Source organism: Enhydra lutris, unplaced genomic scaffold, assembly GCF_002288905.1.
Source record: "Enhydra lutris kenyoni isolate GAN:26980312 unplaced genomic scaffold, ASM228890v2 scaffoldscaffold2, whole genome shotgun sequence".
NCBI classification, from domain to species: Eukaryota; Metazoa; Chordata; class Mammalia; order Carnivora; family Mustelidae; genus Enhydra; species Enhydra lutris.
Genome location: NW_019154086.1, coordinates 46,003,023 through 46,029,306, shown reverse-complemented (window position 1 = coordinate 46,029,306; position 26,284 = coordinate 46,003,023). Strand labels below are relative to the sequence as shown.

General features: G+C 36.6%; 1 protein-coding gene across 2 annotated transcripts in view; it reads right to left on the bottom strand.

Moving 5' to 3' along the window:
- LOC111150558 (transcription factor Dp-2) overlaps nt 1–20,814 on the bottom strand; it is a 115,227-nt gene extending 94,413 nt beyond the window's left edge. For both annotated transcript variants that reach the window (XM_022508054.1, XM_022508049.1), the window contains exons 1-2: nt 20,746–20,814; nt 12,478–12,544 (exon numbers count right to left, since the gene is read on the bottom strand). In XM_022508054.1, the coding sequence (XP_022363762.1) occupies nt 12,478–12,544; nt 20,746–20,760 (82 nt within the window). In that variant the 5' untranslated portion in view covers nt 20,761–20,814. The remainder of the gene's footprint in view (nt 1–12,477; nt 12,545–20,745) is intronic.
- Between the last annotated feature and the right edge of the window lie 5,470 nt (nt 20,815–26,284).

Below are 26,284 nucleotides of genomic sequence, written 5' to 3'. Positions count from 1 at the left end.
TAATCAAAACAGTATGGTACTGGCACAAAAAGAGACACATAAATCAATGGCACAGAACAGAAAACCCAGAAATGAACCCACAACTATACGGTCAACTAATCTTCGACAAAACAAGAATATACAATGGGAAAAAGAATGTCTCCAAATGTGTTGGGAAAACTGGACAGCAACATGCAAAAGAATGAAACTGGACCACTTTCTTACACCATACACAAAAATAAACTCAAAATTTACACTGACCTCTACCTCTGAAACCAATAACACATGTTAACTACTTGAATTTAAATTAAAATTTTTTTTAAAAACTCTCAAAATTTAGATTAAAAACCTAAAATGGGAGACCTGAAACCATAAAAATCCCAGACAACAGCACAGGCAGTAACTTCTTTGACACTGTCCAAAGCAACTTCTTTCTAGATGTCTCCTGAGCAAGGGAAGCAAAAGCAAAAATAAACTACTGGGACTACATCAAAATAAAAAGGTTCTGCACAATGAAGTAAACAACAAAACTAAAAGGCAACCTACAGAATGGGAGAAGGTATTTGCAAATGATATATTCGATAAAGGGTTAGTATCCAAAATATATAAAGAACTTACAAAATTCAACACCCCCAAAATGAATAATCCAATTAAAAAACGGGCAGAATACATGAACAGACATTTCTCCTAAAAAGACATACAGATGGCCAACAGATACATGAAAAAGATGCTCATTATCACTTATCATCAGGGAAATGCAAATCAAAACCACAAGATATCATTTCACACCTATCAGAAGGGCCAGGTGAAGATACGGAGAAATCTTCCTGCACTGTTGCTAAGACTGCAAACCAGTGCAGCCACTGTGAAAAACAGTATGGAGGGTCCTCAAAAAGGTTAAAAATAGAACTATTCTACAGTCCACCAATAGCACTACTAGGTATTTGCCCAAAGAAACAAAAAATACTAAATCAAGGGGATACAGACTGATGTTTATAGCAGCATTATCTACAATAGCCAAATTATGAAAACAGTCAAAGTGTCCATCAACTGATGAATGGATAAGAAGATGTGATACGCATATATACAATGGAATATCAGTCATAAAAAGAATGAAATATTGCCATTTGCAATGACATGGAGGGAGCCAGAGAGTATTATGCTAAATGAAATAAATCAGTCAGAGAAAGACCAATACCATATGATTTCACTCATATGTGGAATTTAAAACAAAACAAATGAGCAAAGGGAAAAAAGAAGAGAGAAGCAAACCACGAAATGAACTACAGAGAACAAACTGCTGGCTACCAGAGGGAAGGGAGAAGGATGGGTTAAACAGGGGATGGGGATTGAGGAGGGCACTTGTGATGAGCACTGGTGTTGTACAGAAGGGCTGAGTCACAATACTGTACACCTAACACTAATATTACACTGTATGTTAACTAACTGGAATTTAAATAAAAACTTACCAAAAAAGAGAAAATCCTAAGGAATTTAAAAAAGACTTACTAGAATTGAGTTACACACAGCGGCAGGCTGTAAGATCAAAATACAAAAACCAACTGTATGTCTACATACTAGCAGAGAACTGAAAATTGAAATTAAAAATACCATTTGCAATTAAATAAAAACCTCAAACTAGTAAGTGATTATGGCAAAGTTGTAGGATACAAGGTTAATATTTAAAATTCAACTGCTTTCTTATATACCAGCAATTAATCATTGGAATTTGAAAGTAAAAACACAAGGCCATTTACATTAGCACCAAAAAATGAAATACTTAAGTATATAGCCAATAAATATGTGTAAGAGCTGTAAGTGGAAAACCACACAACTCTGATGAAAGAAATTAAAGATCTAATTAATGGAGAGATAGTACATTTTCAGGGATAGGAAAAATCAATACTGTTAAGATGTCAGTTATTCTATGTACAAATTCAGTACATACTCAGTCAAAATCCCAGTAAGTTATTTTGTGGATTATCAACAAACTAATTTTAAAATTTACATTGGGGGAAAAAAAATTAAAAAAATAATAAAATTGACATGGCGGGGGGTGTACCTGGGTAGCTCAATGCGTTAAGCCTCTGCCTTTGGCTCAGGTCATGATCTCAGGGTCCTGGGATCAAGCCCCACATCAGGCTCTCTACTCTGCAGGGAGCCTGCTTACCGTGCTTTCTCTCTGTGTCTGCCTCTCTGCCTACTTGTGGTCTTTCTCTCTGTGTCAGATAAATAAAATCTTAAGAAAAAAAAAATTTACATGTGGTGTCTGGGTGGCTCAGTCAATTAAGTGTCTGCTCAGGCAGGTAATGATCTTGGGGTCCTGGGATCGAGCCCTGTGTCATGTGCTCCCTGAGCAGCCTCTCTCTCTTCCGCTGCCCCTCTCCCCTGCTCCTACATGCTCTTTCTAATAAATAAATAAAATCTTAAAAATCTTTAAAAAAAAATAAAACTTACATGAAAAGGCAAAAGACTCAGAACAGCCAATACAATATCAAAGAAGAAAAGATGGAGGGGCACCTGGGTGGCTCAACAGTTAAGTGTCTGCCTTTGGCTCAGGTCATGGTCCCAGAGTCCTGGGATGGAGCCCCATGCAGGGTTCCCTGCTCGGCAGGAAGCCTGCTTCTCCCTCTCCCACTCCTCCTGCTTGTGTTCCCTCTCTGGCTGTCTCTCTCTCTGTCAAATAAATAAAATCATTAAAAAAAAAAAAAAAGATGGAGAACCAACCCTACCCAATTTTAAGACTACTATAAATCCACAGTAATGAAGACAATGTGGTATCAGCAAAAGAAGAGAAAAATAGGTCAATACAACAGAATGGAGAGCACAGAAACAGACCTACACAAATATATTTAGCTCATGTACAAAGGCAATTCAGTGGAGAAAGGACAGGCTTTTCAACAAATGAGACTAGAACAACCAGAGATCTACATGCAAAAACAAAAACTAGACATAAATCTTACACCTGTATCAAAAACAACTCAAAATGGATCACTGACCCAAATGTAAACAGCAAAACTCCTAGAAGAAAAATAGGAGAGGGGCACTTGGGTGGCTCAGATGGTTATGAGTCTGCCTTCAGCTCAGGTCGTGATCCCTGGGGGCTGGAACTGAGTCCCACATCAGGATCTCTGCTCGGCAGGAAGCCTGCTTCTCCCTCTTCCACTCCCCCTGCTTGTGTTCCCTCTCTCACTATCGCTCTCCTTGTCAAATAAATTAATAAATAAAAATCTCTAAAAAAAATAGGAGAAAGTCTAAGTGCCTTGGATTTAGTAATGACTTTTTTTTTAAAGTAATCTCTACACCCAATGTGGGGCTTGAACTCACTACCCTGAGATCAAGAGTCACATGCTCTACCAACTGAGCCAGCCAGGCACTTCTGGTAATGACTTCTTAGACACACACCAAAAAGTATGAACCCTGAAAGAAAAAACTGGTAAGCCGAACTTCATTAAAATTAAAAACTTCTTTGTGACAGTCATGGTTTCTCTACCACCAGATAAGGAACATCAAGTCTTTGTGTATCCCTACAAGAAACATTATGTGTTTGTAGGTTGCATCTTTTTTTTTTTTTTTTAAGATTTCATTTATTTATTTGACCGAGAGAGAGATCACAAGCAGGCAGAGAGAGAGGGGGAAGAAAGCTCCCCGCCGAGCAGAGAGCCCGATGCGGGGCTCGATCCCAGGACCCCGAGATCATGACCTGAGCCAAAGGCAGAGGCTTAACCCACTGAGCCACTCAGGCGCCCCTGTATGTGGCATCTTTTTAAACAAATGATTATATACATAGGAAGTTGATCTGCACTTTTGTTACCTTAATGTGTCTTTTAAATCATTAATACTTGTACATAGCATTCTTATTTCCAATTTTATATCTACATGCTATTCCACTGTATGTATTGAACACTAATCAAATCTTACTGGTGAACTATCAGTTTCCAATATTTTGCTATTACATATAATACTGCAAAGATTAAGCTTCACTTTCCAAATCTGACAGCACATCAGTACAACCAGTTCCTAAAATTGGGACTGCTAGGTTATAAGAAATGTGAATGATAAATTATTGTGAAATTGCTTCCTATAATGGCTGTACTAATTTAAGCTCCTACCAGCAGTATAAGAGCGCATATGTTACCCTACACCCTTGACAACAGTGTTTAATCAAATGTCTTAATACTTGCCAATCTTATAGAGTGGAAAGTGGTACTCAGTGTACTTTTAAATTATAAGTTTTATGAACGAGGTGGAATACCTTTTCATTTGTATAATTTCCATTAGTGTTTCTTTTTCTGTGACTGTTTATTCCTAAGTTTTGCCTATTCTCTAAAAATTGGAGTGCTGGCTTAATTGTTCCCTTGTATCACTACACAATATTCCTCTTTGTCCCTTTAAAGCCTTGAGGCTCTTAGTATATTTTAGTTAATATCAATACTGTTGTGCTCACTGTACATCTTTGGTCATTTCTTATTTTTAATCTTTCTTAGATTTGAGAATTCTGAATATGTTTTTAGTTCCAAAGCAACTTTTTCTATGTTGCAACTGTATTCTCTTGATAGTTTTCATTCCCTTTTCTATCACAGCTTTCTCTAATCTTTTCCATTACGTCTGCTTCCACAGGAGGAATCTGTTTGTTTATTCAGTAATTCCCTCTTTGGAGTTGCTGAATTCATTTTAATAGGTTATAATATTAATAGCCACGGATTATTGCAATCTCTTGGATGGTGCAGAACTGACAGTCATATATAAGATACCCATGTTTTAAATCTGATGTGCAAGCAAATGAAGGAGCTGGCAAAGCAGAACTGCTCTGCTGAGGTTACAAAGGAACAAGTGGAGGATATATGGCAGACCTCATTCACCTGCATAGACGTGAGCAATTCATCCCACAAGTGCAACCCTCCTGACAGCTGCTCATCAGGCAGCTTCCCAGAGGACTCTATATAGCTTGTAGGCAAGTATGGCCTCTTTCCACATGCCAGAAATATCCAAACGTATAGACTACCCACTAGCATGTGCATCTCAGATAACAGAGAGATCCTTGATCTTCACCAAAGATAATGACGACTTTCAACACCAAACACTATGAAGCTCTATGTTATAGTATTTTACCTTCCATTTTTCTAAATAATGCACAATTACATGATTTATAACAAGGACATACAAATACTCAACTACTATTGATTCCTCTACTACTCCCCTGGTTATAACTGAATATAATTATCTTCAGGTCTGTTCTTATTTTAATTATGTAACTTTTAAACTCCAGCTCTTAAATATGTGTCCGAAGACAAAAAGCTCAGAAACCTTATTCACTAAAGTCCTTAACACTTTTTTCAAAAAGTTTTAAGTTCCTTCTTTATATACTTTTCAAAGATTAGATAAACAGTTTTATTAAAAGTCTGGAAACAGGGACGCCTGAGTGGCTCAGTGGGTTAAGCCTCTGCTGTCAGCTCGGGTCGTGATCTTGGCTCCTGGGACCAAGCCCCTGCATCAGGCTCTCTGCTCGGTGGGGAGCCTGCTTCCCCCTCTCTCTGCCTACTTGTGATCTCTCTCTCTCTCTGTCAAATAAATTAAAAAAAAAAAAAATCTTAAAAAAAAAAAAGTCTGGAAACATATGGCAAAACAAACTCCTGTACTTCAATATCTACCGAATATAACTATGCTACACACCAAGCTAGACTATGAAGACAAAAACAGGAAAAAGCACCCTGTCCTCAAGGATCTCAGAGTTTAGCAAAAGAAAAGGGCAAGCTATAAAGAAATATAATGTGATAAGGACAATAATAAAGTATGTACAGGCTCCAAAGGTTAATGCAAAGGAGGCACAGTAACAAAGAGCTACAGAGGAATTTGTGGTCAGCTAGATTTTTAAAGAGCAAATAGGAATTTGCCCAGTGGCTAAAGGAATTATAGACAGACGGTAAGGACATACATTCCTTCAGTAACGTTCCTAGTTTGGGACAGGTACTTTGAAATACCTATCCCAGAGACACAATGATTAATTAAGATGAAGTCTTTGACCTTACAGAATCAGGGGAGAGTAAACCAGTTAAAGTACAGTGTGATAAATGCTACAGTAGGGATAAGGAAAGAGTATTAAAGGCTTATGGGCCTAAACTTCAATGTGAGTAATAAACAGAAATTAGCCCAGTGAAACAATTATCAGGAGTGGAATGGAGGACCATGTCACAGATCATGGCATTCCAGGCATAGAGAAGGGTCTACAGAAGAGCAAGGACAGAGACAGAAAGTGAAGACAGAGAATGTAGTTCAATATGGCAGAAGAAGAGGCATCTAAGATAAGGCTAAAGTTGAAACCAAGAACCGTATCATGAAGGGTTTTTAAAATTTTTTTTATTTTATTTTTAACCAATCTATACACCCATTGTGGGGCTCAAACTTACAACCCTGAGATCAAGAGTCATGTGCTCTACTGATCGAGCCAGCTAGGCGCCCCAAGCCTCTTTCAAATCAGCATTTGGACTTTATCTTGAGGGCAATAAGGAACTACTAAACTAGTTTTTTTAACATGGAAAGACTGTTCAGATTTGTGTTTGTGAGAGCTATACCATAGTAAATGAAACAGAAAGAAATAAATCTGGAAGTAATACGGCAGTTACAGTAATCCAGGAAAGAGCTTCTAGTAGTCTGAACTAAGATAGTAGCAACAGAGATAGAGAAAATGCATGGGGAGGGCTGAGAGACTGACGATGCAGAATGAACAAGCCTTATAAATTATTTGACTGGAAGCAGAAAGAAAAAGGAATCAAAGATGAGGCCTCCGTGTCTGGTTTGGGTAAAGGGTGAATGGTACTACTTTTCAGTCAGATAAGGAAAAGGGGAGAACAAGTTTTGAGTGGGTGAAATAATCACTTAATTCTGGACAGAGAGAGTATGAGATACAAAGAAGTTGCTCAAATGAAGCTATCAATAAGCAGCTAGATATGTAACAACTCAAGACAAAGTTTGGGTCAGAGATATAGATTTGAGAATAGTCCATATACAAAGTAAATGATAACTAAAGCAGTGAGAACAGATAAAATTGTGCGAGGAGAATGAACAAAATGAGAAGAAAACCCAAGACAAAACCCCACAGAATGCAAACATTTAGAAGATGAAGAGCTAGGAGAGTAGACTGAAAGAGAACAACCAAAAAGGAAGATGAAAATATTAATATGAGGAAAAGGAGTAAGTGCTTAATGAATGCTATGTGTCATGCTAAATGCTTTATGGGCACTAACTCATTTAATCCTTAGACACTCTATGAGCAACTTATTATATTCTGCATTATTAGAGATATGGCTACTTTAGCGTAGAGAGATCAACTTGCTCAGGTTTATACATTTGGTTGGGTATGAGAAGTGCAACCAAAATCATACCCAATCCTCTAGAGGCCTTTTTCTTAACTGTTACACTATACTGCTTTCTATGAAAGTCAGAAAAAGTATGGTATCACAGACACATAAAAAATCAGTGATTAAAAAAAGAAAGATACCATCCGAGTAGCAATGAGCTCACCCAGCAGCACCAAGATCTTGTTTCTAATAATATTCTCCATTAAAAGTAATCAGGACTCCTTAGAAAAATGACTGATCTGAGGAGTAGGCAGGAAATATGTAAAATGAGCCTGGAGCATCTTGCAGTCCTAAAAAAAAATAAGTGCTCAAAACAAAAATAAACAACAACAAAAAAAACCAAACCCACAATAAGGGACATGTCAAAGGGACACAGAAAACCAAATGACAGCTCACAATGGACACAGTTGAAACAACTTTAGCAGAAAATTAAGTAGTATTAGACTATATAACCCAGAGTATAAACTAAATTCATGAGTCCATACTAATATAAATAAACCATTAAATAAATAAATAAGAGAGGAGAGACAAATCTAGGGTGCAAAAGAATTCCAAATAAATGATGTAGATATTTCCCCTTACAGAGGTAGCGCAACCTCTCCACTCCTCAAATATGGACTCCACGTAATGACTTCCTTTCAAAGACTACAGTATGGAAAGGGGGGAGAGGGTAGAGAGTTACTTCATAGTACTGAAACATGACAAACACTACCTCAGCCAAGTGATCAAGGTTCACATCAACAATGATAAATCATGTTGATAGTATGGCCTTTGATATGCTGTGATGAAAATGGCACTTTATCTCTGCGGTTTTTCTCTCAAAAACTCGGTAACCCTAACCTCATCATGAGAAACTCATCAGAAAAATCCCACTGGAGGACTTCTACAAAACACCTGAAAATTATATTTCAAAACATAAAATAAAAACATGAAAAGTCTGAGACACCGTCACAGCCAAAAAGAGGCTAAGGATGATGGTCATGAAATGTAATACGGTATCCCGATAGCTCTCTTGGAACAGAAAACGAACATTAGCTAAAAATTAAGGAAATGGGAAGAAGTATGGACTTCTGTTAATCAACATATATTAATTTTGGTTCATTAATTGTAAAAACTATACTAGACAAATGTAGGATGTTAACAGTAGGGAAAACTGACTTAAGGAGTTTACGAGAACTCTCTGTACACTTTCTTTATAATTTCTCTGCAAATCTAAAACTATTCTAAGGGCGCCTGGGTGGCTCAGTGGGTTGGAGCCTCTGCCTTCGGCTCAGGTCATGATCCCAGGGTCCTGGGATCGAGCCCCACATCGGGCTCTCTGCTCTGTGGGGAGTCTGCTTCCTCCTCTCTCTCTGCCTGCCTCTCTGCCTACTTGTGATCTCTGTCAAATAAATAAATATATATATTTTTAAATGTTATTTAAAAAACAAAGGGGGTGGGGTGCCTGGTGGCTCAGTCATTAAGCACCTGCCTTCAGCTCAGGTCATGATCTCAGAGTCCAGATGGGAGTCCCAGATGGAGCCCAGCATGCTCCCATGCTCTGTGGGGAGTCTGCTTTTCCCTCTGCCCCTCACCCCATTCTCCTGCTCTCTCTCACTCTCTCTCATACATAAATACTTTTTAAAATAAATAAGTAATAAAAAAACAAAGGGGGAAATTAACTGTCAAATGCTGATAATCAAAAAAGAAAAAGACAACCGAGAGCAGTTTCAGTGGATTAATGGAGTCAAAGACAGATTACATCAGGCAGAGGAGTGAACTAAAGCTGAGAATGGGATTGTAAGCGTATGGCTTTTTCCACGAAGTCTGACAAGGAGGGGAAGATCAAATCAGAGCCAGAAGTAGACATCAAGTTAAAGAAAGTAGCTGTTGTTTTGTTTTGTTTTTAAATAAAGGTATAATTCACATACCAAAAATTCACCTTTTAAAGTGTACAATTCAGTGGTTTCCAGTATGTTCAAAAAAATTATATAACCATTACCACTATATACTTCCAGAACATTTTCATTACTTCAAGAAGAAATGGTATAATCAAAGAAGACCTAAATATATGAAATATGTTCATGAATAAGAAAACTTCACATTGTTACGATGTCAATAAAACCGAAGTAATTTACAGATTCAATGCAAAGTCTATCAAAGTCTAACAGCCTTTTTCACAGAAATGGAAAAGCTGATCCTCAAATTCATGTGTAATTGCAAGGAATCCTAAATAGCCAGAACAATCCTGAAAAAGGGTTCACAATTCTCAACTTTGAAACTTATTATAAAACTACAGTAATTAAAATAATGATACATATAGACATAGATCCAGAGAACAGAATGAAAAGCCCAGAAATAAACCTTCACATATGTGGTCAACTGATTTTTGACAAGAGCGCTAAGACCATTCAATGGTCAAAGGACAGTCTTTCAAAAAATGGTAATATTAAAACTAGATATCCTTATTCCAGTTTGACTCTTAAACCATATACAAAAATTAACTCAAAATCGATCAAAGACCTAAACTAAAGAACTAAAACTATAAAATTCTTAGAAGAAAGCTTTGGGGAAAATCTTCAGAATGCCAGATTTGGCAACCATGTCACGGGTATGAAGAAAGAATAGACAAACTGGACTTTAGCAAAATAAAGCACTTTCGCACATCCAAGTGAACTATAAGGAGAGTGAAAAGAAAACCAACTGAACAGAAGAAAATATGTGCAAATCATTTATCTTAGAAGGGATTAATATTCCATATACCTAACAATTCCTAAAACTCAACTCCAAAAATAATTAATCCAATTCAAAAATGGGCATAGGACTTGAGCAGACCTTTCAAAGATACACAAAATGGCCAATAAGCACATAAAAAGATGCTCAACATTACTAGTCATTAGGGAAATACAAATCAAAATTACAGTAAGACACCACCTCACATCTACTAAGATGGCTATAATAAAACAAAAAATAAAATAAGTGCTGGCAAGGATGTGGAGAAATTGGAACCCTTGTGCACTATTGGTAGGAATATAAAATGTTAGAGCTCCTGAAAATCAGAATGGCAATTCCTCAGGGGCACCTGGGTGGCTCAGTGGGTTAAGCCTCTGCCTTCAGCTCAGGTCATGATCTCAGGGTCCTGGGATCGAGCCCCGCATTGGGCTCTCTGTTTAGTGGGGAGCCTGCTACCCACTCTCTCTCTCTTTGCCTATTTGTGATCTCTCTCTCTGTCAAATAAATAAATAAAATCTTAAAAAAAAAAAAAAAGAACGTTAATTCCTCTGAAAAATTAAAAACAGAATTACCATATGACCCAGAAATTCCACTTCTAGGTACATACCCAAAGAGGGTCCCAAAGAGATATTTGTACTCCCATGTTTCTATAAACATTATTCACATTGTTAAGCATGGAAGCAACCCATGTATCCACTGAGGGATGAATGATAAGCAAAACTGGTGTATATATATATACATAACGGAATAGTATTCAGCCTTAAAGGGAAGGAAATTCTGACACACACGACAACATAGACGAACCTTCAGGACATTATGCTGAATGAAATAAGCCAGTCAACAAAAAGACAATTACTATTAAGATTTCCACTTACATGAGGTACCTGAAACAGTCAAAATCATAGAGACAGAAAGTAGAATGGTGGGTGTCTGAGACTAGGGGGAGGGGAGAATGGGGAGTTATTGTTTAACGAGTACAAAATTTGAGTTTCGCAAGATAAAAAGTTTAGGATGTGGATGGGACTAATGGCTACACAACATGAATATACCTAATACCACTGAACTGTACACTTAAAAATGATTAAAGCTGTAAATTTTATGTTATGTGTATTTTACTACAGTGAAAAAACTGGAAAAAGTGAGAAGCATTAAGGCTTGTAGTACCGCATTTACTGTTTCATAACACAGATTTAAATTTTCAGAATAATTCTACAGACATTATTATTAAGCTAGACTTTTTTATACTGAAATACAGACTTCTCTAGCCTTCTCTCCAGGGCATATACCCTTTGAGGGTATATATATCTCTCACAGCTACCTGTATTATAATGACATCTATTTTGTTCCTACCTTTAATAATGAAAAATTTCAAACATATACAAGGGAAGAGAGAAAGGAATAATGAAACCCCATATAGCTATCATACCACAGATAGTTTTGTTTTATCTCTAGTTCCACCCATTTTACTCTTCTTCCCCCAGTGGATTATTTTGAAGCCAATCCCAAACATCGTATCATTTCAACCACAAATATTTCAGTATGTTATCTCTACATACTAAAAGATACTGTTAAAAGATACATACAGCAAGATACAGGCAGAGTCCTACATAAATTATTGTGCTGTTAGGTCAGATTTCTGATACAAGCAATCCTTCAGTAAACCATATATTAGATATAGGAACTTTATATATATTCATTCATTCATACTCTACTTCATTACAAGTTAAACCACTAGGAAGTAAGGCTATCAAGCAAGAAAATCAAGAAAAACTGGTTTGAACAGTTAGTTTCAATCATAAGAGGGTCATTAATCAAAGGTGGTCTTAAGGCCACCTGAGTGGCTCAGTTGTTTAAGCATCTAACTCTTGATTCAGTTTAGGTTATGATCTCAGGGTTGTGAGATCAAGCCCCGAGCTGGGTTCTCCCTTTCCCCTCCTAAGCCTCCCTCTCTTTCACCTGGGCTCTCTCTCTTTAAAAAAAAAAAAAAAAAAAATGGTGGTCTTAGAGACCTCTTAGGAAAGAGATGGAGAAAAGTGACACAAATATCACATACACTCTCAGGAGTGCCTGGGTGGCTCAGTTGGTGAAGTGTCTGCCTTCGGCTCAGGTCATGATCTCAAGGTTCTGAGATTAAGCCCCACGTAGGGCTCCAGGCTCAGCGGGGAGCCTGCTTCTTCCTCCCTCTCTGCCCCTTCCCCTGTTCTTGCTCTCTCTCAAACAAAATCTTAAAAAAAAAAAGCACCACACACAATCTCTCTCCCCTCATTCTCTCCCTCTCTCCCCCCACCTTTCATATGATACAAGTTACTTAGTATATGATAACATAACACAGTCATATTATATAATTATTATACATAAAGTAATACACATAACTGCATATTTTATAAAACTAACTCAATGCAGAAAATTTCTAGTCATCTGTCCTTACCTTTTGTTGGACTGAGATTCTGGTCTATAAATCCTCTCAGTTCTGCATTTGTAGAAGTCAAACCAACCTGAATAAAACAGTTTTTAAAAATTAAAAACAGGATCTTATGTATTAAGTGGTCATTTAATAACCTATTTTACACTTTCTACTGAAGAACCATGTCAAATAATATAGACAGCCACATAAAAATGAATTAACCATACCATCGATACCAGAATTAAAAAGGAAATATTGCTTAAAATGGGGAAAACAAACTGTCCAGATTAAGATGAAAATTAATGAAATAATGTCACTAGTGAACAGAACTGAAATCTACAGATTTTACTGATGGTTTTTTTTTGAAAGCAAGTAATGTGGCAGTCCTGAAGTTGCCAACAAATACACCACAATTCCGCCTTCACGCTGCCCTGAGTTTTTACTGTTCATAATCACTACCTATAATGCTTTTTAACATTATGATATGTAATGGATCAGATAAAGACCATTAATACCACACAGTAAAGGTGAGGTCTACTGGTCTCAAATCCAGCTGCCTGGGCTCATACTCTGGCTCATCAAGACTACTATGTGTGTGGTCATGGTGAAGTCACACAAGTTCTCTACTTCTCAGTCCCTTCAACTGTAAACTGAAGGATGCTAGAAGTGCTTACCAGTTTAGATGCTTACCAGTTTAGGTTATTAGAAAGACTGAGATAGTTCATGTAAAGCATCTAGCACAGTGTATGGCACACAGTGCTCAATCATAGTAACCTTCTTAACTATTAATATGATACCTGCGGATTATCTATAGCAAGTGTGTTTATAAATTCACCTTTAGACAATTTATTTCATTTAATGTGACAGCCACTGGACTTCTTGGAATCACAGAACTAAATACGGTAGTATCATCAGAATTTTAAAAACTTATTACAGAGTTAGGAGGAAAAAAAATTCTCCATTTTTGAAAACTTGACATAAACAAGATTCCAATAAATGATTCTACTATTACTATTATGTTATTGTTTTAATCCATATAGATTTGTCATTTTCAAATATCAGTGCTAACTTGGTACCTCAAACATCCTTTCAAAGTACTAGCACATTAAAAATATTTTAAAGAACACAAAGCTTTATAACTTTGTATCTGTGCACTTAATGTTATTTTTAAACTACCCACTGCATTAGCAACATATATTGTTCAAAGGCACTCATTTGATACTTTACAATTTCATAATGTAAGAGCTAATTATTTCATTATTTAGTAATTCAAATGCACTACTAATAGCTATTTCTTTTTGTCAAGAGGTATATTACCAGAAATATTTCTACATATCATTCACATCATGGAAAAGTAATTCTGATGCAAACCTATCTCTAGCATCTAATACTAAATTTTTATGACAGCAGTTGAGTGGAAGACATCTAAAATGCACCTTCTCAATTCTATGTAATTAATGGTGCAGATACTTATTTCTATCTAGCTTCTTATAAGTATGCTATTAGAAATAAACCCTTTGCAATAAAATTTGTAACAAATTACTACTACATGAATCTCTAGAAATGCTCACAAATATTAATGTTAAGTGTTCGATTTGTAGGGTGCCTGGGTGGCTCAGTTGGTTAAGCGCCTGCCTTCGACTCAGATCATGATCCCAGGATCCTGGGATCAACTCCCACATCAGGCTCCCTGCTCAGTGGGGAGCCTTCTTCTCCCACCCCCTCTGCCTGCTGCTCCCTCTGCTTGTGCTTTCTCTCTCTCTCTCAAATAAATAAATAAAATATTTCTTAAAAAGGTGTTCAATTTGTAAATGCCAAGAGTTTACTGTGGCATCATTAACATGCCTCTCTTGGAAAAAAAAAAAAAACTTTTCTGCTAAAAAAGACAGAACTTTCATTAGTGTTCTACTGTAAAAAGAAAGCAAAGACAGCATTTAACAGTCTATGCTTAATATAATGTGATCATTTAATACACATATTACAATAATTTCAAAAGCATCAGTTTACATCTTTTTGTTATTATACAAAGATAACGGCAAAAACCTCAACTGAAACCACATATTCACAGCAGAGACTTCACAGTAACTGGGTTACTGTTATGTTTAAACACCTGCTCTTAATGGCCAACTTCTGCAGAGTGAAGCAGAGAATGAATCTGGAAACTTTTTAAGCAGCAGTACATCTGCATCTTAAAAACTAACAAATTATATTCTAAAAAGATAAAGGTCAATTGTGAGTCAATCAATACTCCATGCTAATTTTGGTCTAATAGACAAGGGGAGGTATTTGTATTTAGAGATTATATAAATACTACTAAAATTAAAATTTCAAAAATTTATTAATCTCTGCTTTTTCATAAACACTATAAAGACTCAAAGAAGATTATTTGAGAGCAGAAAAAGTTGGCTAGGAAAGGCATTTAAAAATAACTTTTCTTTCCTTATTCTATTTAAGAAGAATATAATAATAATAATGGTTCACAGAACAAAAGTAAAAGCTGAACTCATTTTATGTAAAATTTTTCACCTAATAAGGTCCTGAGAAAAGTTTTCTATCTGGATATTCAAACACTGTGCTGCATACTATAAACAGTCACTAAATGTCTGTAGAATAAAAAATATCCAAGCCCAATTTTCAGGGTTCAAACCTTAATTCCCATTAATAACATTATAATTTCACTAACATTCAACATTTTAAATTGGTGAAACTGAAAGAAAAGATTCAGTGTGAGATGATCTGTACACTGAGTTCAGCTCTGCCATCCACAAGCAAGGTGATCTTAGCAGTCACTGCAAATGGAGATGACAACACCTATGCACATGACAAACTCAGAGAGCTCCTTAGATCAAATTAAATAATTACGTGAATATGATTTAGTGACAAAGCAATACCCACATGCGGGTTGTTATTCAGACGGTAATGACTTTAACTCTTCAACACTAACACAGACAATTCACAAAAGAGAGATGCAACTGAACACACAGAACACCAATGTGACCCAACTAGCTACTAGAGGGCGCCTGGGTGGCTCAGTTGGTTGGGCCACTGCCTTCGGCTCAGGTCATGATCCTGGAGATCTGGGATCGAGTGCTGCATCTGGCTCACTGTTCAGCCGGGTCTGCTTCTCCTTCTCCTACTGACTTCTCTCCTTGCATTTTCTCTCTCTCTCTCTCTCAAATAAATAAATAAAATCTTTAAAAAAAATATTAACTAGTAACTAGTGAAATTAATAAACTCCATACCATTTTTTTGCTGATTACATTGGCAAGACTAAAAAGAAAATAAAGGGAAATGGCACTCTCATACACCACTGATGAATATATAAATGAGTGCAACCTTTCTGAAATGCAATTTAGCAACATGAAACAAAAGCCCCCCAAAGCACACACCCTTCAGCTTAGCAATTTCCTAAGACTTTGCTTTATGGAAATAATCCAATGAGTAAGTAAAAATAAACAAAAAGCTAAAAAGAAAAGGAAAAAAAGAAAAAAGTGGAATTTACTTAATGGCCAATATCAGGAAACTGATGTAAGTTCATACAGCAGATAACATAAAACAGTCATTTAAAATGATGTTGCAGAGATATTAAGAAAAGACATTTATCATCAAGATTAAACTAAATAATGGTTACAAAACAGTATGACCTCATTTTTATTCAAAATATTTGTACACATTTTGTTATACACACACACACACACACACACACACACACACACACACACACACGCATTTGTATATATATCAAATGTCTTCCTAGGCAAAATTCTGCTTATAGTCTCTAGGCTAGTTTCTTTACCTGTATTCTCTAATTTTTCTGTAATGAGTATCATGGCTTACATATTATTTAAAAGATTCTTTGATGAGGCAAAAAATACACATCATATTACCTTTCAAATCCTTTATTGTATACTGAATAAGCTTAAGTCAGGACACACCTGCATTTGTGGTCATGAAGAGTATCAGTGAATATTAGATACAATTTAACAACAATTTTTTTTTAAAGATTTAATTTATTTATTTAACAGAGAGAGAGATTACAAGTAGGATTACAAGTAGGCAGAGCAGCAGGCAGAGAGGGGAGGAAGCAGACTCCCTGCCGAGCAGAGAGCCCAATGCGGGGCTCGATCCCAGGACCCTGAGACCATGACCTGAGCCAAAGGCAGAGGCTTAACCCACTGAGCCACCCAGGTGCCCCATTTAACAACAATTTTATCCCAGAAACAATGAATATATTGCCAGCTCTACAGACTTTCCTTTTTGCAAAACGATCCATCCCACAATCCACGTAGTTCCAGTATGACTGTTAATCTTTGAGCCTCAACTGTTGCCATGTCAGCAGAAGTAGACCCATGACTCAGACCTGACCCACTTCTTTCTCCACGTTGGCTTGTCTAAGCATCTGGATCAAGCAGGGTCAACCAAAAGAACTTGAAATGTAAGCGCTAAAAAGGAAAAGTTTCTTGTTTTCTGAAGTAAGAATTATAAAGACAACATACAGTATTCTGCCATCATATAGAGCCAAGAGATGGAAAAAGGAAGACAGATCCCTGACATCATCATTTGGTTCTCCTGTAACCAGATGTGTTTGAAGCCAGAGTACCACAGACTTTCCAGTTGTGTGAATCAATACATTCCATGTTTTGCCTTAAGCTGTTTTAAGTAGGGTTTCTATCATTTGCAACCATGAGACCTACTATGGCATGGATTAGACAAAAATAACTCCTCACAAAAAACTGTTCTCATAAGAGATATGTAAAATGAGAAGCAGAAAATAAGGATGTAAATATCTGAATATGTGTTTAATGATAGCTCTGTAAGACCTGGGCAATCTCTTCCACGTCTAAGAGTTACTTACTTCTCGGTGGCATGAGACACAATGGATCATTCCCTCCTCCTTAAAACACTTTCTTCACTTGGCTTCCAGATCATCAGGATAACACTACTTCCTTCCTTTCTGGTCATTCTTTGAGTCTCCTTTCCTGCTTCTCCTCCTCCCCAGATGCTGGAGAAACCCTGTGCTCAGACCTTGGGTCCTCAGGTATACTCTATCCATTCACATTCTATATAATCTCATGTAGTACCACTACTTGAAAATAATTTAATATGAAATGACTCCAAATGTCTGTATCCAATCCCAACCATTTCTCTGAGCTCCAGAGTCATTTATCAAGCTACCTAGCCAATATCTCCACCTGGTCATTTTTAGGTCTACCAACTTTAATAAGTTCAAAATGACTGTTGAGTTTGACACAAAATCTCACAGTTCCCCCAAGAGTTTTTCTTCTTGTTAAACAGCATAACTATTTATCCAGTTACACAAGCCAAATACTGAGAAGTCTTTTTTTAAATTTTCTCTGCCCCCATTCCTTATTACTCAATAACTCCTAACAGCTGTCCCTTCAACTACATCCTAGATCCAGCCACATTTCCCCATCTCCAATATCACTACCCCAGGCCAAATCACAATAGTTTGTTGTCTGAACTACTGAAGTAAGTGCCAAGTCTCTTGCTTCTACTATGCCTCTCTTCCATCTATTCACTCAGCAATCAGGACAAACTTTCTAAAATAGTAAGTCCAGTCACAGCTGACCAGCAAATCTCCAATGGCTTCTTAGTGACGTTTTATTTATTTATTTATTTATTTATTTATTTATTTATTTTAAAGATTTTATTTATTTATTTGACAGAGAGAGAGATCACAAGTAGGCAGAGAGTCAGGCAGAGAGAGAGAGAGAGAGAAGCAGGCTCCCCGCTGAGCAAAGAGCCCGATGCAGGGCTTGATCCCAGGACACCGAGATCATGACCTGAGCCGAAGGCAGCGGCTTAATCCACTGAGCCACCCAGGCGCCCCTCTTACTGATGTTTTAAATACACCCCTATCACCCAGAATTTGAGGCTCCACACGATCTGGCTCCTGCTTTCTTTCTGACTTCATCTACCACTTTTCCTTGCTTACTCTGTTCCACTTATAAACTGGTCATCTGGCTGTTCCTTGAACAACTGTACATTTTCCTGCCTCTACCTGGAATGTTCTTTTCCCAGGTACTCATAAGGCTGGCTTCCTCTTCTTGGATTGAGACTCAAGAACACTTCTATCTAAACATCATTTCCTTAAAGAGAATTCTTCTGAAAACTTAAGTTGAAAAACTCTCTCTCACTGCCATCATTCTCTCTCTCCTTCTCTGGCTTTACTTTTCATAAGATTTATCATTATCTGACATTAGGTATGTATTTATTGTCTTCTCTCACTACAGACACTATAAGCCACAGGAAGGCAGGAGCCTAGAACAATATCAGGTAAATATACAGGGGGCGGGGAAGAGAATGAATTACTCATGGCACTGTGAAATAGTATAATCCTTTCAGTAGGTATCTTGATAAAACATATTAAAAGCCACTAAAATGTTCTTCTCTGTTGCAGAATGGCTAGTGAACTTGACTGGTTATTTTCAGACAGCCTATTTCAATTCTTTCCCACATGCGTCAGCTCAGCCCAATCTGAGGCTTGACCTCTTCATGTCCCTAACTCTAAGATATCAAGAGGATCAGCTCATCCCTCTCCCCCTAGGTTGCCATAGCAGAAAGAGAAACATGTTGCTCACTGTGTGATTTCTTCCAAATATACAAACAAAATAATGGGAGTATAATTACCACTCGTTCAAATGCTTTATGTTACTTTAGGGAAAATACTTTGAATATAGCAAATTGTACAAATGACTAGAAAGATGATATTTGATGCAAGGTAGATTTTAATCCAAAATATGCTTGCTATCTGAATGTTAACCCGCTTGTAGTTCAAGATAATTTTTACTTCCCTTTCTTCCTAAGGAGAAAAAAATCAAGATAATATTCTGCAAGAAAATTCCCAATACACAGACTAAAACTTTGCTTTTTCTTTTCCCCAAACAACACGTTAACAAATATACATATAACAACCTTAGATTAAGGCAGAGTACTCCTGATAATTTATCCTAACAAAATAATTTAATTAAGTGATAATGAAACAAAATCTGTATCTGCTTATAGCTGCTTAGAGCATGTCAAAAGCAAGGTTAATAATAGGAAAATAGAGATTAATCATGAAGGATTTTGTTTTTCATGTTATTCTTTAGATGTATAATGGGCAGTATTTGGAACTATCTGTCTGGCTGACAAGGAGACCTTTTCACACAATAGAATGCTCACTTCTCCTAGTCATAATTAGGTTAAACCACTAGTAGATATTGCACATGAGCAGTAGCAGAGGTCCACCCCAAGGAGTCTGAAATTGGAGCTGACATGGGCAGACAGATCTGTCAAGTTGTCTTCATCCTTTCCTTGGCACCTCTCTTTCTCTGAACAGGCTGGTTCTGTGACACATATATTGAGAGGCTGCCTAGAGAACTAAGGAGCATGATTCGCAGAGAGGGACAGAGTATAAAGCAGATGCACACAGACAAGCAGAGATAATATATGGAGACTAAACACTGCTTCAATTTCTGGTACATTTCAAATTTTTGCACCCAGATCTTTCTGATGGCCCACTAAATTCTTACTCTTAAAGTCTCTGAGACATTCCTGTATCTTTATAATAAATTCCCTTTTTAAAGTAGCAAAGCTGATTTCTGTTATGTACAATCAGAGATTCCGACATCATAATGAGGGAACAGTAAAGCAATTATAAGTTATTTCCCTATATGTTGCAATATTTATTTTCTGGCATAGTCCATCACAGAACTGGAACAAAATCTACTGACACAGTCAGACAATAAGAAAATAACCTGAAAGGAAGCTGACTCAGAAACAGAAGCCTTGAGCAGAGGAAAGAAACTGAATAGCTTCTCCAAAACATCGAAAATCTAATGTCTCCTCAGGAATCATTTCATGGAGGACAGCTAAACCATATCTCAGTGTACATACTTCCTTGAGTAAGTCCACAAAAAAAAAAAAAAAAAATTGGGCCAAAGAAAACTGATTTTCTCAATAAGGCTAGTAAATCTCCAGCAAGTACCAAAACAAAGATTTATACAGTACCAAAAAAGGAGAGAGGTGGGGAACTTTCTAGAGAGAGAAATTTTGCAGCTGTTGAGGAGGTACAACTTGGCAGCAATTTACAAGAATGCTACTGTGCCCACTCAAGGGCTATATTCAACAGCATTGAAGTTCACTATCATATTTTGCATAAACAAAGACAATTATAAACTAATGCCAGTAAATTGAACTTGAGTAATTAGAATAGTGAAGAAAAATGTGCATAGGAAAAAGTACAACTCATTTTAAAAATACTTACACTTAAAAATTTACAGTACTTACATTTTTTGCCGTCATGTCAAATTGTATTCGATTTAAAATTCTGTAAAGCCATTAAAAAAAAACCAACAACTTCGTCTTCAATAATTCTTTAAAAGAACATCCTGTTAAAGGGGGAAAAAAGAGGGAATAGTAATGTAATAATAATAATAGGCAACGTTTATGTCATATTAACCATGTGACATGCATTGTTAAGTGGATTATTTAAATTAATCCTCGCAAAAACACTCTGAGATATGTACCATTTTAATCCTCATTTTCCAAATAAAAATTGGGGCTTACAGAGTTTAAATATCCCACCAAATCAACTCAGCTAACAAGTGATAAAACCTGGGCTCTGAAATATCATACTATGTTCCTTTAGATAACACACTGAAAGAAACACCAGGGCTTCTTGAAGAAATAGCCAGTTCCAGGGTTGGGGAAAGAGATGTGCAAGATGAGACTAGAACATTTTATTGTATCTACATTAAGGAAGAGCTCAAAAAAATGATGGAGACATATTAAAAGTATACAGGAGTCAGCTTAAAGGGCCTACAACTGCACAATTTGTAACAAGTGGGCACCAAAGTATACACTGATAATAACAGATTATAATAGACTATAAACTCTTTGAATAAAATAACAATCCAGGACTTCATACTGATAGAAACAAATAATGAGGAAGAAGGGAAAGCTCTTCTCTGCAATTATTATACCAAATAGTAAATATAAATGAATGATGGAATGAGAAAACCACCAATTTGTAAACATCATAATAATACCTGATTAGACAAGGATTATCATAGATACTAAAACTTTAGTGGGTGAAAAGTTGTTAAGAAACAGGATATTTACATAGTCTTGAAATATCACCCCACAAAATACTTATTCATTCAAATTTTACAGTGAAGAAACCTGGCCCCACGTAGCTAAAGTGATCAAACCTACCAAATGACCACTAACAATGACACAAACTAACATGCATCTCCACAAGTGCACTGAGATGGATAGAATACCACTTCTGAGATACTTCTACCCAAAGCATAATCTAATTCATGAGGAAATAGCAGAGATATTTAAATTGAGGGGCATTCTATAAAATAATGAACTGAACTTCTTAAAAATTTTTGTGTCATGAGAAAAAAGGAACCTAACAACCATTCCAGGTTTAAAAAGACAAAAGTCACATAAAAATTAAACTCAACACAGGATCCTCAACTGGGACTCTGGACCAGAGAATATAACTCTTGTGAAGACCATTATCATGGCAAATGGAAAAACGGAAATATGGTCCACAGACTAGATAATAGTATTATTTCAGCATTTCATTTCCTGCATTGATCAGTTGTGGGTTTTTTAAGTGAGTGTTCCTGTTTTTAGAAAAAGTACACCAAAATATTTAGAAGTGAAGAGGTATAATAATAGCAATGTACTTTCGAATGATGAAAAAATATATAATCTGTATATAGAAAGTGGGAATGAGGGGCGCCTGGGTGGCTTAGTGCGTTAAAGCCTCTGCCTTAAGCTCGGGTCATGATCCCAGAATCCTGGAATCGAGCCCCGCATTGGGCTCTCTGCTCAGCAGGGAGCCTGCTTCCCCTCCTCTCTGCCTGCCTCTGTCTACTTGTGATCTCCGTCAAATAAATAAACAAAATCTTAAAAAAAAAAAAAAAAAGAAGAAGAAGAAAGTGGGAATGATAAACCAAGTATGGCAAAATGTCAACAATTGGATAATCTGGGTAAAGGGTATTCAGGAGTTCTATGTCCTATTTTTGCAACTTTTTCTTATTTTACATTGTTTCAAAATTAAAGATTTAATAAGGCATTTAAGGGGAAGGAAAAAATAAAACTTAATTTTGAAAAGATCATAAACAATATGGCTTCAAGAAATGGAGGCTCCAACTGTCTGCCTCATATACTAGAATCCGAATCTACAAGTAAAACTTTGTGGATGGATGGGGCACCTAGGTGGCTCAGTGGGTTAGGCCGCTGCCTTCGGCTCGGGTCATGATCCCAGGGTCCTGGGATCGAGTCCCACATCGGGCTCTCTGCTCAGCAGGGAGCCTGCTTCTCTCTCTCTCTCTCTCTCTCTCTCTCTCTCTGCCTACTTGTGATCTCTGTCAAATAAATAAATGAATAAAATCTTAAAAAAAAACTTTGTGGATGGAAAAAAAGGCATTTTTACTTTTTAATAAAACACCAAATTTACAAATTTTCAGGGTGCCTGGGTGGTTCAGTCAGTTAAGCATCGGACTTCAGTTCAGATCATGATCTCAATGTCATGTGATGGAGCCCTGAGTTGGGCTCCCCCCTCAACAGGGAGTCTGCCCCTCTCCCTCTGCCCACCCCCCAAAGCTCATGTAGGCACTTGTGCTCTCTCTCTCTCAAAAACAAAAAAATCTTAAAAAAAAAAAAAAAACCCAAACCCAATAAATTTACAATATTTCAATGATAAAACATAAATTTAAAAATCCCAAGTAAGACCTGGACTACTACTATGATTTTCACTGCCCCATGATAGCTGTAGATTTGTTCACAATGTCTCTCATGATCTAATATGAAAATTAAGTTCCTATGCTAGAAATGTTTCACATTCATCAAGTATTTGTTATTTTCTCTTCAGTATTAAAAAATCAGATAAATAATAAAGCACAAGTTCCTGACATCCCATTCACTAAACTACCTAACAGAGGCAATATTATACAGATTATGGTCTCTGACCACAATACAACTAAGTTAGGAATCAGCCATTTTAAATAAAGAGTTAAAAATCATATATTTAAAAAATAAAACTATATTATTGCTCAAACAACCCATGAGTTAAAGAAATCTGAAATATTTAGAACTGAATGACAATGAAAATAGCAGTAAAGAATAACAGAATATTAAGAACGGAATGATAGTGAAAATAATAAAACTGGCTGGCTTAGTCGGAAGACAATGCACAACGCTTGATCGCAGGGATTATGATTTTGAGTCCAATGTTGGGTGTAGAGATTACTCAAAAATAAGTAACAAATAAACTTTAAAAAAGGATAGAAAATAATAAAACTTGCAAAGTGCAGGTGAAGTAGTACTTAGAAGTAAATTTATATTTCTCTTCATGATGCAATCAACTTAAAAGCTTAAAAAAGATCAGTGGGAACTCTAAGATACAAGAGAGGAACAAGAATTGATTATTTAAATAGAAAAAAAATAAAATAACAGTTGATTCTAAGTGTCCTAATTGAAGCAGGCATCCAATAAATAAAGCAACAGTGTTAGCAGAGTGAAAAAAGCATGGATTTTTAAAGTTAGGCTCAATCTCAGCTTTGACACTTATTAGCTGTGTGACCCTGAACAAGTGACTCAACCACTTTGAGTTTCAGTGTCCTCATCTGAAAAAAAGGTATACTGAGTTTTTCAACCTTGTTAGCAGTAAATTACATACAATCTGCTTAAATGAAAATCTTCAGATCCAAGTCAATGTGACAAATGCCCTACAGTTCATACATAAACACCAAACACTCCTGAACACAAAAAATTCAATTTTAGATATTTCTAAGAGTACCTTCTGACCTATGAAAATGTAGTTCTAACAAAAAACAATGAAGTGTTTTCCATCAAAGTCCCTGTCAAATTTTAACCCGCTGAGCCACCCAGGCACCCGAGTCCCTGTCAAATTTTAGAAACCTACTGTATCTAAGGCAGATATGGTTTGCCTAGCCAGTATCTTATCCTCTTCTTCCTTAGGAGAAGTTGAAGGTGGCAATGTGCTCAACTTAAAAAAAAAAGTACTACATTCTCAGTCTCTCTTTCAGATGTACTGACCATAGGACATAATTCTAGTCAATGAAATATAAGCAGACATCATTGGGCTGGTGTACCAGATTCAGCTAGTAAATGCCCTTTTTCCCTTCTCCCCATTTCTTCACTCCAAAATATAGTTGTTATGGTTAAAGTGGCTTGTCTCCATACCTCTGCTTCATTACAATATTCAGTATTCAATACAGTATTCTATCTCCTAATGGCTGGGCTCCCAGGTGACACTGATATTTACCCAAATTAAAAAAAAAAAAAGAAGAAATTAACAGACTGTTACTATTTCAGCACACAATAGCAAGTGGTGACCAATAAAATACTGCTTAGGCACATTAATGAGCTACATTAACAAACTTAATTTTGCTTAGTATTCTTTGTATCCTTTCACCAGAGCAAAGTACAAATTAAGAACCTCTAAATGTTACCTAAATGATAAATGCTTGAAATGATAAAATGTTTGACATGGATTTCTTGAGTAAATTTTACTGGAACATCTCTGTGCCTCGATTTCTCCCATCTGCAAAAATAGTAACAAATAGTACATCTATTTGAGTCAAAACATAAAAAATTATTAGGACACTGCCTAGCAGAGTATAAGCCCACAGTGTTAGGGTTTAAAAAAGCAGTTTGCTGTTTTTCATGACAAATTAAGGTTTCTTCTTCCAAAATAAGTAATACTTAACTCACATGTAGTAGAAGTAAAAAAATACCACACTATAAATCTAGTTTTAAAAGGAAATAAATTGTTTAATTATGGTTAGAAAAACTTTTCTAAAATTAACAGAAGTAAGCAATAACTTTAGTCATTAATTTATTTATCCAGCAAGCACTGAACACCCACTATGTACAAGGCATTCATCTAGGCACTGAAGACATCCTAGCAGATCAGAGAAACAGCAAGCATAAACTTTCAAAGATAATTTAAATTATGTAAAATTACTGGGGCACCTGGATAGCTCAGTTGGTTAAGTGCCTGCCTTAGGCCCAAGGTCATGATCTGGAGACCCTAGATTGAGCCCCACTTCGTCAGACTCCCTGCTCAACAAGGAGTCTGCTTCTTCCTCTGCCCCTACCCTGTTACTGGTTCCTCTCTCTCTCAAATAAATAAAAATCTTTTTAAAAAATTATGTAAAAATACATTAAGATAAATGTTATAAAAAGAAATGGGATTATGACAGAGATCTGCCTCATTCAATTAAAAATGAAGTACTGGGGGGACGCCTGGGTGGCTCAGTTGGTTGGACGACTGCCTTCAGCTCGGGTCATGATCCTGGAGTCCCGGGATCGAGTCCCGCGTCGGGCTCCCAGCTCCGCGGGGAGTCTGCTTCTCTCTCTGACCTTCTCCTCGCTCATGCTCTCTCTCATTGTCTCTCTCTCAAATAAATAAATAAAATCTTTAAAAAAAATAAATAAATAAATAAAAAATAAAAATGAAGTACTGGGGCGCCTGGGTGGCTCAGTGGGTTAAGCCGCTGCCTTCGGCTCAGGTCATGATCTCAGGGTCCTGGGATCGAGTCCCGCATCGGGCTCTCTGCTCAGCAGGGAACCTGCTTCCCTCTCTCTCTCTCTCTCTGCCTGCTTCTCTGTCTGCTTGTGATCTCTCTCTGTCAAATAAATAAATAAAATCTTTAAAAAAAAAAATGAAGTACTGGATTTGAGTGAGAGTTTATAACCTTTAGTTTAGAAATACACATTTCTAAGTATTTTTAAAACTTTTGCTTTTTTTTAAACATCATTTCTAATCTAAAAATTATTTGTA